The sequence below is a fragment of the Eriocheir sinensis genome, chromosome 45 (genome assembly GCF_024679095.1).
Source record: "Eriocheir sinensis breed Jianghai 21 chromosome 45, ASM2467909v1, whole genome shotgun sequence".
Lineage (NCBI taxonomy): Eukaryota > Metazoa > Arthropoda > Malacostraca > Decapoda > Varunidae > Eriocheir > Eriocheir sinensis.
This window is the reverse complement of record NC_066553.1, coordinates 8575707-8588928: the sequence shown is the minus strand read 5'-3', so window position 1 is coordinate 8588928 and position 13222 is coordinate 8575707. Positions and strand designations below refer to the sequence as shown.

The following is a 13222-nucleotide window of genomic DNA, read 5'->3' as shown; positions in this document are numbered from 1 at the left end:
ACATTTCCCCACTTGCAGAATATGGCATTGTTTTGCATTAAAATTAATTTCTCAAGTTTTACTCCATTCATACACCTTGTTGATGTCTTTCTGCAACTCCTCACAATTCCCTTGGTTTCTTATTTCCCTCAATAGTTTTGCATCATTTGCAAACAAGCTCATGCAGCTGTTCACTCCTGACATGCCATTTATATAGATTATAAACATAATCAATGCCAGCACTGAACCCTGTGGCACTCCATGTCACCTTTCTCCAATTTAATCTTTTGTCTATTATCATATTTCTCATTTCTCTCTCTTCCAATTAATTTTCCATCCAGTTCTTTTACTTTCCCTTTCAAACCTCTCATGTCTTCCAGTTTCCATAATAGTCATTTATGTGGAACTTTATCAAAAGGCTTTTCTAGATCCAGATACGTATATGAAACCTGCCCATTCATCACTTTCTTGTGTTATTTCTATTACTCTAGAGTAGAGACTTATCGGATTTGTAACACATGATTGCTCTCTGTTAATATTTCTTCTCTTTCTAAATATTCCATCAATTGTTTCTAGATTACTCTTTCACATATTTTATATACAATGCTTGTCAAAGATACTGGTCTATAATTTAATGGTTCTTCTTTGCTTCCACATTCATGAATTGGAATTATACCCACTCTGTTCCACTCTTTTGAGACTTTGCCTATTTTTAGTGGACATTCAAATATATAAATTATTGGTTTGATTAGTTGATGGCTATACTCTTTTAGGATGCGTTCTAAAATTCCCATTTGAGCCTGTTGCCTTTCTTCTAGGATCTTCATCATCTCCTGTATCTCTTCTTTGTTCACTTTCATGTGTGTGTGTGTGTGTGTATTTACCTAGTTGTAATTTTACCGGGCCTGGGCTTACGCTCGTGTGGTCCAGTCTCCATATCTATACTTGTCCAGTTTTTCCTTAAAGTTGTGCACACTCTTCACCGATACTACATACTGTGTGTGTGTGTGTGTGTGTGTGTGTGTGTGTGTGTGTGTGAATGTGTGTATGTGTGTGTAATCATGAGTTGGACTCGTCATCAATAGAAAGTACCCTCCCGATTAGAGCAAGGCACACAGGTCGATCTCTGGGTACTGCCAGGACCTTCACACACCACCCACCCCATCCCCCTTGCTCAAGAGGGGACAGTAAATGTTCCTTATCAGTGGAAAAATCCCAGCCTGAACGGGGCTCGAACCTCTGCCTGCCAGGCCGTGAAGCCTGGCAGTGTAGAGCTTACCACTAAGCTACTGGAGTGGTAGCTCAGTGGTAAAGTGGTGTGTGTGTGTGTGTGTGTGTGTGTGTTGAAAGAAAGAGAAAAAAGCTTGGTCATAACCAAAACAACTTTTCACCAATAAAAATACTTGTGAGTTGAATCTATGAACAAAAGAGAATGTAAACACACTGGTCACATCACTAAAATTTGACTATAAATGTATTTTTTGCTTGCAAAACTGACCAACCTCTTAGAAAATCACTATTTGTTTTCACAGTGGGTCTGCATATGCTGGTGCAACAAGTCATATCTTGCACAGCGGTACGGGCAGTGGGGACATGGGAACTCTGCACTGGTGCCATGCGTATGCATGTGGTTTTGGAGATGAACTTTCTGTGATGCTTTGTACGAACACAAATGACAGGCATAAGGCTTCTCTCCACTGTGAGTGCGCAGATGCTTCTGAAGGCTAGTTTTCTGAGTGGCTCGGTATGGACAGACAGGGCAGGCAAAGGGCTTCTCTCCAGTGTGCGTCCGGCGGTGACGCTCAAACTCCCACTTGGTGGCAAATGCCTTGTCACAGTCTGGACATTTGAAGTGTTTGATGCTGCCCACAGACTCAGCCTTGCCACCACTTTCTTCCTGGGCCCAGCTGCTGCCCCAACCACCCTATAAGAAAAGAAAGTGGCGATGTTGGATGTTGTCGTTCTCCTCAGTACTGTAATTATACTACAAAACTGTTATGAGCTATGTTAATTAAATTACCTAAGTACTTGTTTACACAAAACAAATGCATATCATAAAGGGTATCTGTTATATTCATTTACAGAACTATTTACTACACAACCACAAGCAGCATTTGAAGACTCATCAGTATTACCAAGCAATACCAGACAGGCTAGTGTACATACTATAATCATGAAAACAATAAGTAAACAAGCCTCTTTATTGGCAACTTATAGGCAACATTTTGTCACAACAGTGATACAGTTCTTGCATTCAACACAAATATCTGTGATCTAAACAAAGTCAAGCAGGTAAGTATCATATATACTTAGAGTAAGAAAAAGTTGCAACATCTAGTTCCATAATTTATTTTGTCTTCAAAAGTATGTACATGAAAGACATAACAGTCTTTACTGAACACACTCAAGTAAGTCATATACATAAATACAATAAAGACTTCTCTGTTACACATGTTAGGTTCTCATATTTTTTGCAAAAATGATAGTTGACAGGAGTTAACTTACTTGCCATATCACAAACTACTCAAATATTCCAAGGGAGTAATTATGATAATCTCACATACTATTCAAGATAAATGTGCACAAATAAAAGCGTTCATTTTGGCAAACTTCAGTGACCAGTTACAAGCATAAAAAACACGGTACCACACCAAATATGAATTTCAAAGGCCAATGGAGGTAACTCCCCTACCCAACCTTGCTGTACATCAGTTCATGTATTGAAAGTGACCTGTGCAAAACTACAGAATTCGGTGGTCATATTTTCTTCTGACCCCAAAACAAAGAAAAAAATATTCTTACTAAACAGTTATCATAGTAAAACTAAATAGTTTTTATCTCAAAATTTCAAGGTATTTAATAATGCTTGTCGAAAGCTTCTAGTACATTATATTAATGTGATGAGTACAAAGCATTGAAGTAGAAGAAAAAGTAAAAGATAAAGATAAATAAGATAAAGGGCATGAATATTGCAAATGAGTGGAAATTAGTCTAATTTTGTCAAAGACCATAAAATAAAACTTCATGAAGTAAAGCTTTTGGTGAAACATTTAAATTGACTTAAGGACATTTAAAAACAGTGGTGGTTCATAGCCAATCACTGCCAAGCATATTATTTATTTTAATATACGACATAATAATTAATGATAAGTACCATAAAAAAGATATATGTAATTTTCAAAACAATTCAAAGAAAATTCTCATTAAAACAAGATCAAAATATAAGTCACTTTCACAATTGGTGTATAGTTCATCATTGGTGCCACATTTTGAAACTGAGCTGTGGTCATGTATTTACTCTGTGTGTGGCGGTGCAGTGATGTCTCACTTTTTTATTTTCTTCAATGAAGAAAAATCATACTTTTCGTGGAGTACCATAGCGACTGATAGAGTGCAAGCTTTAGCACTGATACCCATTGAAAATATAACAGAAATAAAGTATTATAGTGAAAAGAAGAAAAACATTTTGCTACATCGAAGATTGGCCACATCAATTTAATTTTCAAGTAATAACATCACCATCCCTACAACAACTACCTGTACTACCAACCCCTGGAAATCCCTTGGCATTCTCATACCTGACTCATAGGTTGGGAAGAAGTCATGCATTCTGTTGCTGTGTCACTCTTGCAGTCCCTCCATTCCAATTTATCATGAGCTGCCACTGCTAAAATTATGTATGATATGTATTCCCTGTTATTCCTTTATCCATTCACATCATGAATACAATTCTCCCTTAAGGCAACAACTGTAACAGAGCAAAACAAAACAAAAAAAAGGCTACTTTCCAATTGTTTGACTAAAATCTTTCCATACTTATTCCATTTTAATTACTTTATATATTTAATGAAAAAAAATCTTAAAATACAAGTGATTTCCTTTGATAAGAATAGTTTGTCTGATCAATGAAATATGTTATAAAACCATGTACAGCAAAAAAAAGATATCTGTGTGGCAGAGCAATGCTATACAGCCATGTAGAGTAAAAACAAGAGATCTCAGCGTGGTACAACAATGTTACAAAACCATGTGAAGCAAAAATAAAGGATGTTTCTGTGATTGAAAAATGACAACCAACAATCTGAAAGCCTCCCGGTGATGTACACAACACAATACACACATACCATAAAGACTAACTTGCATCATGATGTCTACTTCTGATGTGTCGATAAAGGTTACTTTTGTCACTAGAACGGAGTGGGCAAAGCGGACAAGCATATGGTTTCTCTCCACTGTGTGTACGTAGGTGCTTCTGTAGACTGGTCTTTACTGTTGCCCGGTAAGGACAAATGGGACATGCAAACGGTTTCTCCCCTGTGTGAATCCGGTAGTGCCGCTCCAAGTCTACCTTGTGGGAGAACCCCCTTTGGCACTGTGGACAAACCAAGTGCTTGCTAGGCTGAGGGTGATCTTGACTCCTGACATTGGTTGTCAAACAATCGCTGCCCCCAAACCTTCTTGGCCACGAAGCCTATAAAAGAAAAAAAGCTTTGATGGTAGTTTGCAAAGGTGTGAATTTGATATTCAAATATTTCTGGTCTTTATGACAAGCTTTCCACTAGGTGAAGCTTAAACTAGGACAGTAACTAGCTCATTCGGTAATGAACACCTTTAATTTAAAAAAGAGAAAACTCAAAATCATCAGGCTAGACACTAAATTGCAATGTAATTTCTGTGCAACACACTGGATATGGCTTGGTTGGTGTCACGCATCACTCTTCCTGAAGGTGATCCCAGACCAGATGCACAGCAAGGCCACACCTTACACCAACAGACAGGAGACTCAGTCCTGCCCATACAAAGTTTCCATTTTGGACAGTTCAGATTCAACCCCTACATCTGGTGATCTGTACTCTGTATAGTGCATACTGTATGCAGTTTTGCCTTCAATTAATTTTGCGGCAATGTATCACATTTATTGGGAACAAAAATATAAAATTAAGCTAGCTTTAACATTCACTTTGATGTCATATCATTGAATATAAATTTAGAAAAACATATAGGTATATGATAATATGCTTCCATGCTATCTGTATTTCCCTAGGAACTACCTCTCTCCCACTGGAAATTCTTTATCCTTCTACAGTGACTTGAATCTTTGTTTGCATTTTTGTCTGCAACTCTTTATACTAAAAGTATTTTTCTTCATGTGTACTGTTTCCCTCCCAGGGTAATGGGTTCTTACCCACCACAGATTCAAGGGACAAAGAATTGGAAAAAGAGTGCCGATACAATGCACAGATTATACTCCCTTTATTTTACCTTTTCTGTATACAGAATAAGATAAAGGCATTTTCATAAACCTTCAACTAATTACTGTTTCATTTATCTTGTTACAGGACTTTCTTGTTGTCTGTGTCATGCAGCACATCCCGTCATAGTTGTGTAAAGATGCCATAAATTTTTTGCACCATACAAACTTACTGGTTGGTTTAGAGAATGCCAATACTGTAATGTTTTGTTATTTTGGAATACATGCTGCGAAATTATGAACAAGAAAATGAGTATATTAAATGCAGTTTGGCTCTCAAGTTACCATACAACAGGACAGTGGTGCTGAGGAGGTATACTTAAATGTCTGTTTCTCTGTCATTTCCTGCATGCTGAGAGGGGATCATGACAATTTGTTCTCATTTTTTAATATGTATAAACAGAAGGCTCTTGAAAATTATTCAAGATCAAATTTCACATAAACTTTATTTAAAACAATGCTTTATACAAAAAAAATGTGGAAAAAATCACTTATCTTTAAAAATACTTGAACGTTTAACATTATTTTCAAAGTCCACCTCTAAAATTTCCTTACTATAAAATAAAATGGAATAAAATGGAGCTCTATTTTCATTATACAAGATATTTTTTCAAGACATTATCTCTTCCAAAGTTGGCACTTTTTCATCCTTACAAAATTACTCCATGATTTGTTCCTGCTCTCTATGGTAAAAGGATACTTTCCAGTGATATATCTACAAAATAATAGCAACTTAAATATATGTTCTTAACATGCACACAAATTTAAAAAAGAACATCTTTGTAACTTAACTAAGAACTCCTAACAAATAATGCCAAATCCTTAGATAAAGTTGCTTTCATGCTTCCTTGCTTTGTACATAATTTGACTTGAGCAAAGGTGATATTCTTGAGGCACAGCAACACTTCTAATATGGACTCATGTACTAGGTATCTTCATTACCATTGCCCTTTGGATAAAGCCAACTTTTTTATCTTACCTATATGTACACCCCATAAATTTACTTGTCCCTTAACATCATACAGTAGATGTGCTAATCAAATGCCTGGAAAAATATGTCTGGAGCCCATCAACCCAAACCACAGCCAATGCTCAAGTGCAAGGAGGAGCGCTACAGCTTGGCAGAAGCAAAGGATTTGTTGTGTTTCTGAGACTAGAATCTTCTATTCTCCTTTCCCTATTAATGGAGAACATGTTCTCTACCCCTGAGAAGTAAACTTGAGAATGATGACTTGTAATTATACTGCCCAATGATTTTTGCATTTACACATTAGTCATGCTGAGCACAAATAAAGTTTACACATTAGTCTCCACTCATATAAGAAATAATGCTCCTTTTCAGTTTTCCAAAATATTTTCTCTGATGAGCAGAAAAAATTTATGTGTGCATGTCAAAATCAAAGATGTCTTCGTCTGATGTGCCTCCGAAGGTTACTTCTGTCCTTGGTGCGCAGAGGGCAGTGGGGGCAGGCGAAGGGAGTAACCCCAGTGTGGGTCCTCATGTGAACATCAAGAGACCCTCGGTAATCATATGACTTGGGACAGAGAGGGCACTGGAAGAATTTGCTGATGTGAGACGAGGCATGTGGTGGAGCAACAAGTCTGGCTGACATCTGGGGAGAGATGAGGACTAATGAGTCTCACTAAAAGAAGACCATGCCATGAGCAGTATGATGCACAGTCACCCCAGCGATTGATGTTATGACTATATTTCATGTCAGTTTCTCATTCTTTCACAGAAAATGTTACTTTGGTCTTGAGTAGCTAATTGAAACTGCATGGGATTAAACAACCTTCTCATGATTGCCAAGCTCATTTTATATCTTATCTGGATAAATATTGACTGGACTGATATACATGTTCCAGAATTTGGGGCCTGGGAACAATTTTGCTGATAGCTTTTTTTGTTGAATTCTTCTAAAGGTATATGTTCCTTGTGTCTCATCTTATTCAAATCATGTCAGGCTGGAAGGACCACTTTTGCACTGCCATTCTTCATAAGCAATTAGAATCATGGATCATGATGGTGGCTCTTTACGTAAGTGCATTTAGCTACTAACCGCAACCACATCCAATACCTTTTCTATTCCAGTGATTTATATAATCAGAGGTCATACTATTTCATCTGAGCATTCTGATGTCTTGATTTTATATGGCGTTGCAGGTTACCCATTTGTGTTGCCCGATATGAACAAAAGTTACAAGCAAATGGCTTCTCTCCAGTGTGAGTCCTCTTGTGTCTCTCAAGGTCAACACTGCCATAAAAGTTTTTGGAGCAAAATGGGCACACATAATTGCGAATCATAGCGGGCATCTCTGGGAGACTGGTGGAGGTGGAGACTTGCTGTTGAAGAGGGAGTGGCCGCCCAGGGTTGGAGGGCGACAGAAGGGACTGCAAGGACGGACGCCCGACCTGCTGGAGAAAGAGCAGGTCACCGTCTAGCTCACTTGTTTATTAACCGTAGCTTACATCAAAACCAAGATTCTTCCACAAAGTGTTGACAAGAGAAGCCACCTGATAATCTAGGTAAACAATTTCCAGACATCAAATCCAAATGCCACTTTATTTGTGACAAATTTCTTCACTTTCCTCATTTTCCTTAAATCATGAGTAATCTGTACACATTTTCCATTTTTCTGTTAACATTTTCATATTGAAGAATGATCCCGATATTAAAGTCAAGTATTGAGTGTTTTCTTTCTTCGGAAGGCATAACACAAGACAAAAACATGAAGGCATAAGACATAAGATCCATCAACCACTTCCCAAAGTTTTCCTTTTGAAATCCCAAAGATGTCACGTCTGTAATTTGAGAGCAGGTTTCGCATTTTGCTCTTCATTTTGAGTCAGTAAGAGTATTTAATTTCTTAATATGTTAACCTATTTTCAAGAAAGTAATCCAGTATTTAATAGATAACATTTTGTATTTCTTCAGACTTTTACAGTTACCATGTTCACAAAAAGTCACAAGTTCAAATATGCTTTTATATTAACAACAGCGCTGTCTCTTTAACTAACCTTGTTTTAGTGATATCATTAAGTAAGAAGTTCATTTATTAAGTTTTTGGTATTTAGCAATTAATCATAATGTATGAATGTTTGAAAAAACACATGACTGCATTTTTTTCCTCTACACAAAAACATATCATGAACAGGTTTTAATAGCCTGAAGGAATGACTCGAGCTGATACAAATAAAGCTGCATCTAGTAGCAGAAGCTTGAGATTTTGGAAAGAGGTCTTTTAATATCTTCAAGACTGGTGCTGAAAACCCCACTCACAAGATGAATTGGTGTGTCGTAACTATAAGACACCTCTATTTCATCAACATGTTTCTGATGCAATAAGGTCATAGGTCATAAAGGCCATACAATATTAACAACTTTAATATTTGTCTTATAACTGCATTACTTTTACATTTCCTTTTTATTTAGTATTTCATTTAAGTTCAATAATAAGTGAATCTGGTAATCTGGGAGAGCACCCTGGTCAAAAAGAGCATGCCACTGTGTTCTCAATGTTACAAGTGATTTTCTCCATATAACTAACACTAGCGATGAAGTTTTTAAAATTTCTACACAATTATGGGCATCAGGATGAATTTACTATTAATGGCACTGGTCCATGTAATCATATTTCAGCTAAATCTTGTAATCTTGTCTTGTATTTATTACATTTTGGGGCAAAGGGAAACTTCCTTTAAAAAAAATGAAAACTCAGTTTTCAAGTTTTAAGCTTCCTTATTGCAGAAAATCTCATATCTATATAAGTTCCTCCATTGTTTCAAAGTATCTTTCAAGTACAGATTTCTGTCAAAGTAAACACAACATTTTCTGATTCATATCTCTTTTGGTATCAACTTTCCCTTTCCAGTGCAAATTAATTGTCTTCCACCTGTTTCATTTGGACTTAAAATTTGCCGAGATGTTATTCTTGTGTGTGAGGCAACAAAATAACAGTGACAACATATCAGGTAGGTGAAGGTGACTTGAGCAGAAGGAATGGCTGGCTCAGTTCAATACAATATATATGAAGCTCAATACCAAACATTATGTAATATTACTTTATGAAAGTCGTGTTAAAAAATGAAACTTCACGTAAAACTTCCACATATAATTTTTTTTCACTATAAACATATTGCACACCAGTTACTGGTGACACAAACAATCAAAATGCCACAAATAATAATCTCCTCCAAAACCTTCACAGAACACTATACTGTACTGCCAAAAATACCTATTCAATGAATAGATAAATATCTTGGTGACATTCATCAAACTGTATGATACAGGTGGGCAAGTTACTGGTCCATCTTGCTCTAGAATATATAGTTTACTGTTAAGTCCTTTTATACATGAGAGTTCTTTAGGCAAAACCAAGCACTGAACTACAGGCAGTTGCAGCAGGTATGAGTCAGAGGGAAGCATTAAGAACTGTATGAGTTCTTTTCTTTGCTAGGATCCCATGTCTCCTCCAAAGGTGATCATTGAGGTGTTCTCGCCTTACGGCACTGTATGAACAGTACTGACAACTGAATGGCTTCTCCCCAGTATGAATGCGGATGTGTCGCTTGAGGTCACTGGTTTGCTTGAAGGTGGACCTGTAGCAGTAGGGACACGTCAGCGCCAACCCCTCAGGTGTTGCCTAGAAGAGAACAACCCAAGTCAGTCAGCTGCTCTCTCGTTCTCAGAACTAATCTAAGCTTCCGTCATCTTCACATTTTCTCTGACATTACTAATTAGTGCTTTCAGTAGCATCTGAGGCAATTGGTTGCTCTGGATTTAATCCATTCTAGTTGTGAGATGGTCAGATAATCATGAGATAATCATGAGGTGCTAATGCCATGCTCATAGCAATGAATTCCTTCACAGCGGATGTCAAGATCCTGTCATTGTCAATAAAATTATTCGTGTGTCAGGTGGAGAAAGGGTTTCCTATAAGCAGTTCATTACATTATGATTTATCTTGGGCATAATAAAAAAATAAAAAAATAAATTAAAAAATCCCTTGCCTAATTGGGAACTATATAAAGTAGATATGGTAATGAGCTATTGCAAACTATGCACTTATTTACTTTTAGCTTTTATAAAATATGATTCTGCATTACCCATTTCACATGATTTTTGTGTATTTGCAAGGTGCATGGATAGACAGCTCATTATGCTCAATGTGTAGGGCCTCTGATAACTGGGGGGCCTTAGGTTGTGAATAAAAAAAAGGAAAGAAAAAAAAAGAGAAAAAGAAAATCAGGCACGTCGAGATGGTGCTTTAATTATTTACCCATGAAAAAGTTCTATAAACAATATTAAACAAATTTAAGCAAAAATTAAATATATTTATTTACTTTACATTGCTTAGGATAGGAATGTAACTTGTGGGGTGAACACATAGGAGAACAATGTGAACAAAGAGGTGAGGGGGGAGGGGGGCTCCAAAAGAAGCTTAGGGGCTTTGGGGCTCAGAAAGGCTGGAACCAGCACTGCAGCTGATAAAAGGATAATTGGATGCAAGTTTGGGATAGAAGAACACTTACTATATGGTCTTCATTTTTTTATTCTTCAACTTCCCCTTTCATCAGTCTACCATAACTACATACAAAATGGAGAAGCAACAGTCAGCCATTTGACTATGGCTAACTTCTTTCATGCCAGAATATCATGTTCATATGAATCCCAAATTTATAATTAAAAAAAAATCAGTGAAGACTGACTCACCAAAGCCATGCCAAGAAAAAAGAAGGATAGAGCTGTAGCGGGCAACAGGCATTATGACATGCTCTTCACAGTTCATGACTATGATGTTTGATATTTGTGCCATTTCTTGTTTCTACAGCTGCATGACATTGAAAAACTTCATTGGGACTTTATAGTAAGATGATTTCAATGGAATAAAGTAGAAAGAAACGGATTACATTAAATCAAAGAGGTAATGGGAACTGACAATATGCTCAATAAGATATTTTCTTGTATTATACATACAAATCTTTTAATATATATTCATTATCATTAGTAAGGTAAAGTTGAGGCCACATGCTACAGCTGTGTTTAACCTTAGTGCTCATGTTTCATTGGCCCTTGACACACAGCAAGTGTAACATCCAGAATACCACAGTTCACCTCACCAAGGTTTCCCCATGTATCCAGTTACTGACTAACCCCAAAAGGAAGATGAACAGTTAGGAGGGCTGCACACAGACTGCCCAAGCCGGGACAAGCCGGGAATTACACTGGGCCCACAGATCTGTAGCCACGTGTGCGAACCACAATATCACGGAGGTGCATAGCCATTAGAACAACAGTTTATGGAAAACAACAAAACAATGACTATTTCATCATTATTTTTTGTTTTCTAAAAAAAGTATCACACAAAACAAAAAAAAATTCCAAATATCAAAATTCCATTTGCATATTAATAATCCAAAGGGGAATTGAATGATGGATTAAGTAGATTTTCCATTATGGTAATCACCACAGTTGTGGTGCAAGATATGATTTACAGGTGGTTGTCGACTTATGACTTATGCAACTAATGACTGATCAACTTTACGACCGCCAGTATGACAGTTTTGGCCCCAGCTCCTGACGCTGCAGGGAGCTGGAGCTGCTCACATTCCGCAGCTCAGTAAGAAACAGCCGTGGGTACAGCACATTTCCTCAAAGTCTGTTTTTGTCTTTTGTCTTCGAATTTTTTTTCACCCCCCCCAAACAAACGCACACACGCCCTTCAAAACACGTACACAGCCCTTCAAAAGTGCACACAGGCACAAAAACACGCACAATCAAAAAACTCGGAAATCTTACTACTCCAGTCCTCCCCTGCCCTAAACTGCCTCGGCCACACGCATCACCAGTTTTCTCCATGTTCTCTTGGTCTCCGGCAGTCTCTAGTGGTATCTAAGGGCATAGAGACCGTTCATCATGGCATACTAGGCCTCAGACACTTCTGGAAGGCTTTAAAAGGTGGAAAGCAGAAAAAAAAGGGAGTGTTTGGTTTGCTGGGATAGGTGCAGCGGCCATCTCGTCTAGGGTGTCAGTCTCTTCTTCTTCTTCTTTGACCTGTATCGCTTGATGGCCTTGTGTTGTAATTATTTTGGGTTTTATTTGTGTTGTAATGACGGAAAAAAATTATAAAAATATGATTAGTGTTTTCAAGTTATGTTTGGGAAGTGTTTTGATCGTTTTGGGGGGCTGTTTGATTATCTGTCATTCATTAAACCATTTTTAATGACTGAAAATGATGAATTATAACATAAGCCGACTTACAACCAGATCAACTTATGACCAATCAGTCGTAACCAATCGAGGTCGTAAGTTGACGACCACTAGTAGTAATACAATGAAGTCAACTGATACGCCAGCCTCAACAGAGGATGCAAAAGCTGTGCATCATGGGAGTCCTGCACTGTCCCATGACAATAAAGGCACTAATGGATTTAGTTAAAAGTCCAGTCAGGATTGGCAGCCCGTCTTCTGGTGGTCCTGGTAGATTGGCCGTGGCGCCGAACCAGATGGTCCTGCACGTAGTCGCTCCTCACAGCAGAGTAACTACAGATGGGGCATTGGTAAGGCTTTTCCCCTGTGTGACTTCGGATGTGACGCCTTAAATCACTCTTCTGCTTGAAGGTTGACCTATGGCAGTACGGACAGACCAGCGGCTCCGTTGCCTAGAACAAAACAAGCCACAGGTTACCTGGGGTTTATCAAACACGTAGGCAGCTGTCAAACAAGGATTTTCTTGCAGTAGCTTTTCCTTGCATTTCTATGCTTTTCCCAGGCTGACAGAGTTCAAGATCAATAAATGCCCATTTTCCTATGCATTTTGTTAAATATACTTCCATTAGAGCAGCAATTTATAATCCAAGACCAATATATGCATGTCTTCCTATGCATTTTGCTGTATAGACTTCCAGAAAGGAATCAATTCCTTAATTTTCCAGTTATATGGCCACATACTTTTCACAGCATCACATTCAAGAATACATACTATTTTATT

General features: G+C 37.6%; 1 protein-coding gene across 12 annotated transcripts in view; it reads right to left on the bottom strand.

Annotated features, from left to right (window-relative positions):
• The window catches only part of LOC126980715 (longitudinals lacking protein, isoforms A/B/D/L-like), a 101837-nt gene that overhangs the window by 15581 nt on the left and 73034 nt on the right, over nucleotides 1-13222 (bottom strand). The window contains exon 6 of one of the 12 annotated variants that reach the window (XM_050830908.1): nucleotides 1482-1903. The exons of 5 other annotated variants lie outside the window; for them this stretch is intronic. In XM_050830908.1, the coding sequence (XP_050686865.1) occupies nucleotides 1496-1903 (408 nt within the window). In that variant the 3' untranslated portion in view covers nucleotides 1482-1495. Of the gene's footprint in view, nucleotides 1-1481; nucleotides 1904-2311; nucleotides 4451-5666; nucleotides 6844-6874; nucleotides 7647-8600; nucleotides 9875-9913; nucleotides 12894-13222 lie in introns of those variants that run through there. 6 more of the 12 variants (XM_050830909.1, XM_050830929.1, XM_050830915.1 and 3 more) reach the window with 6 other exon arrangements.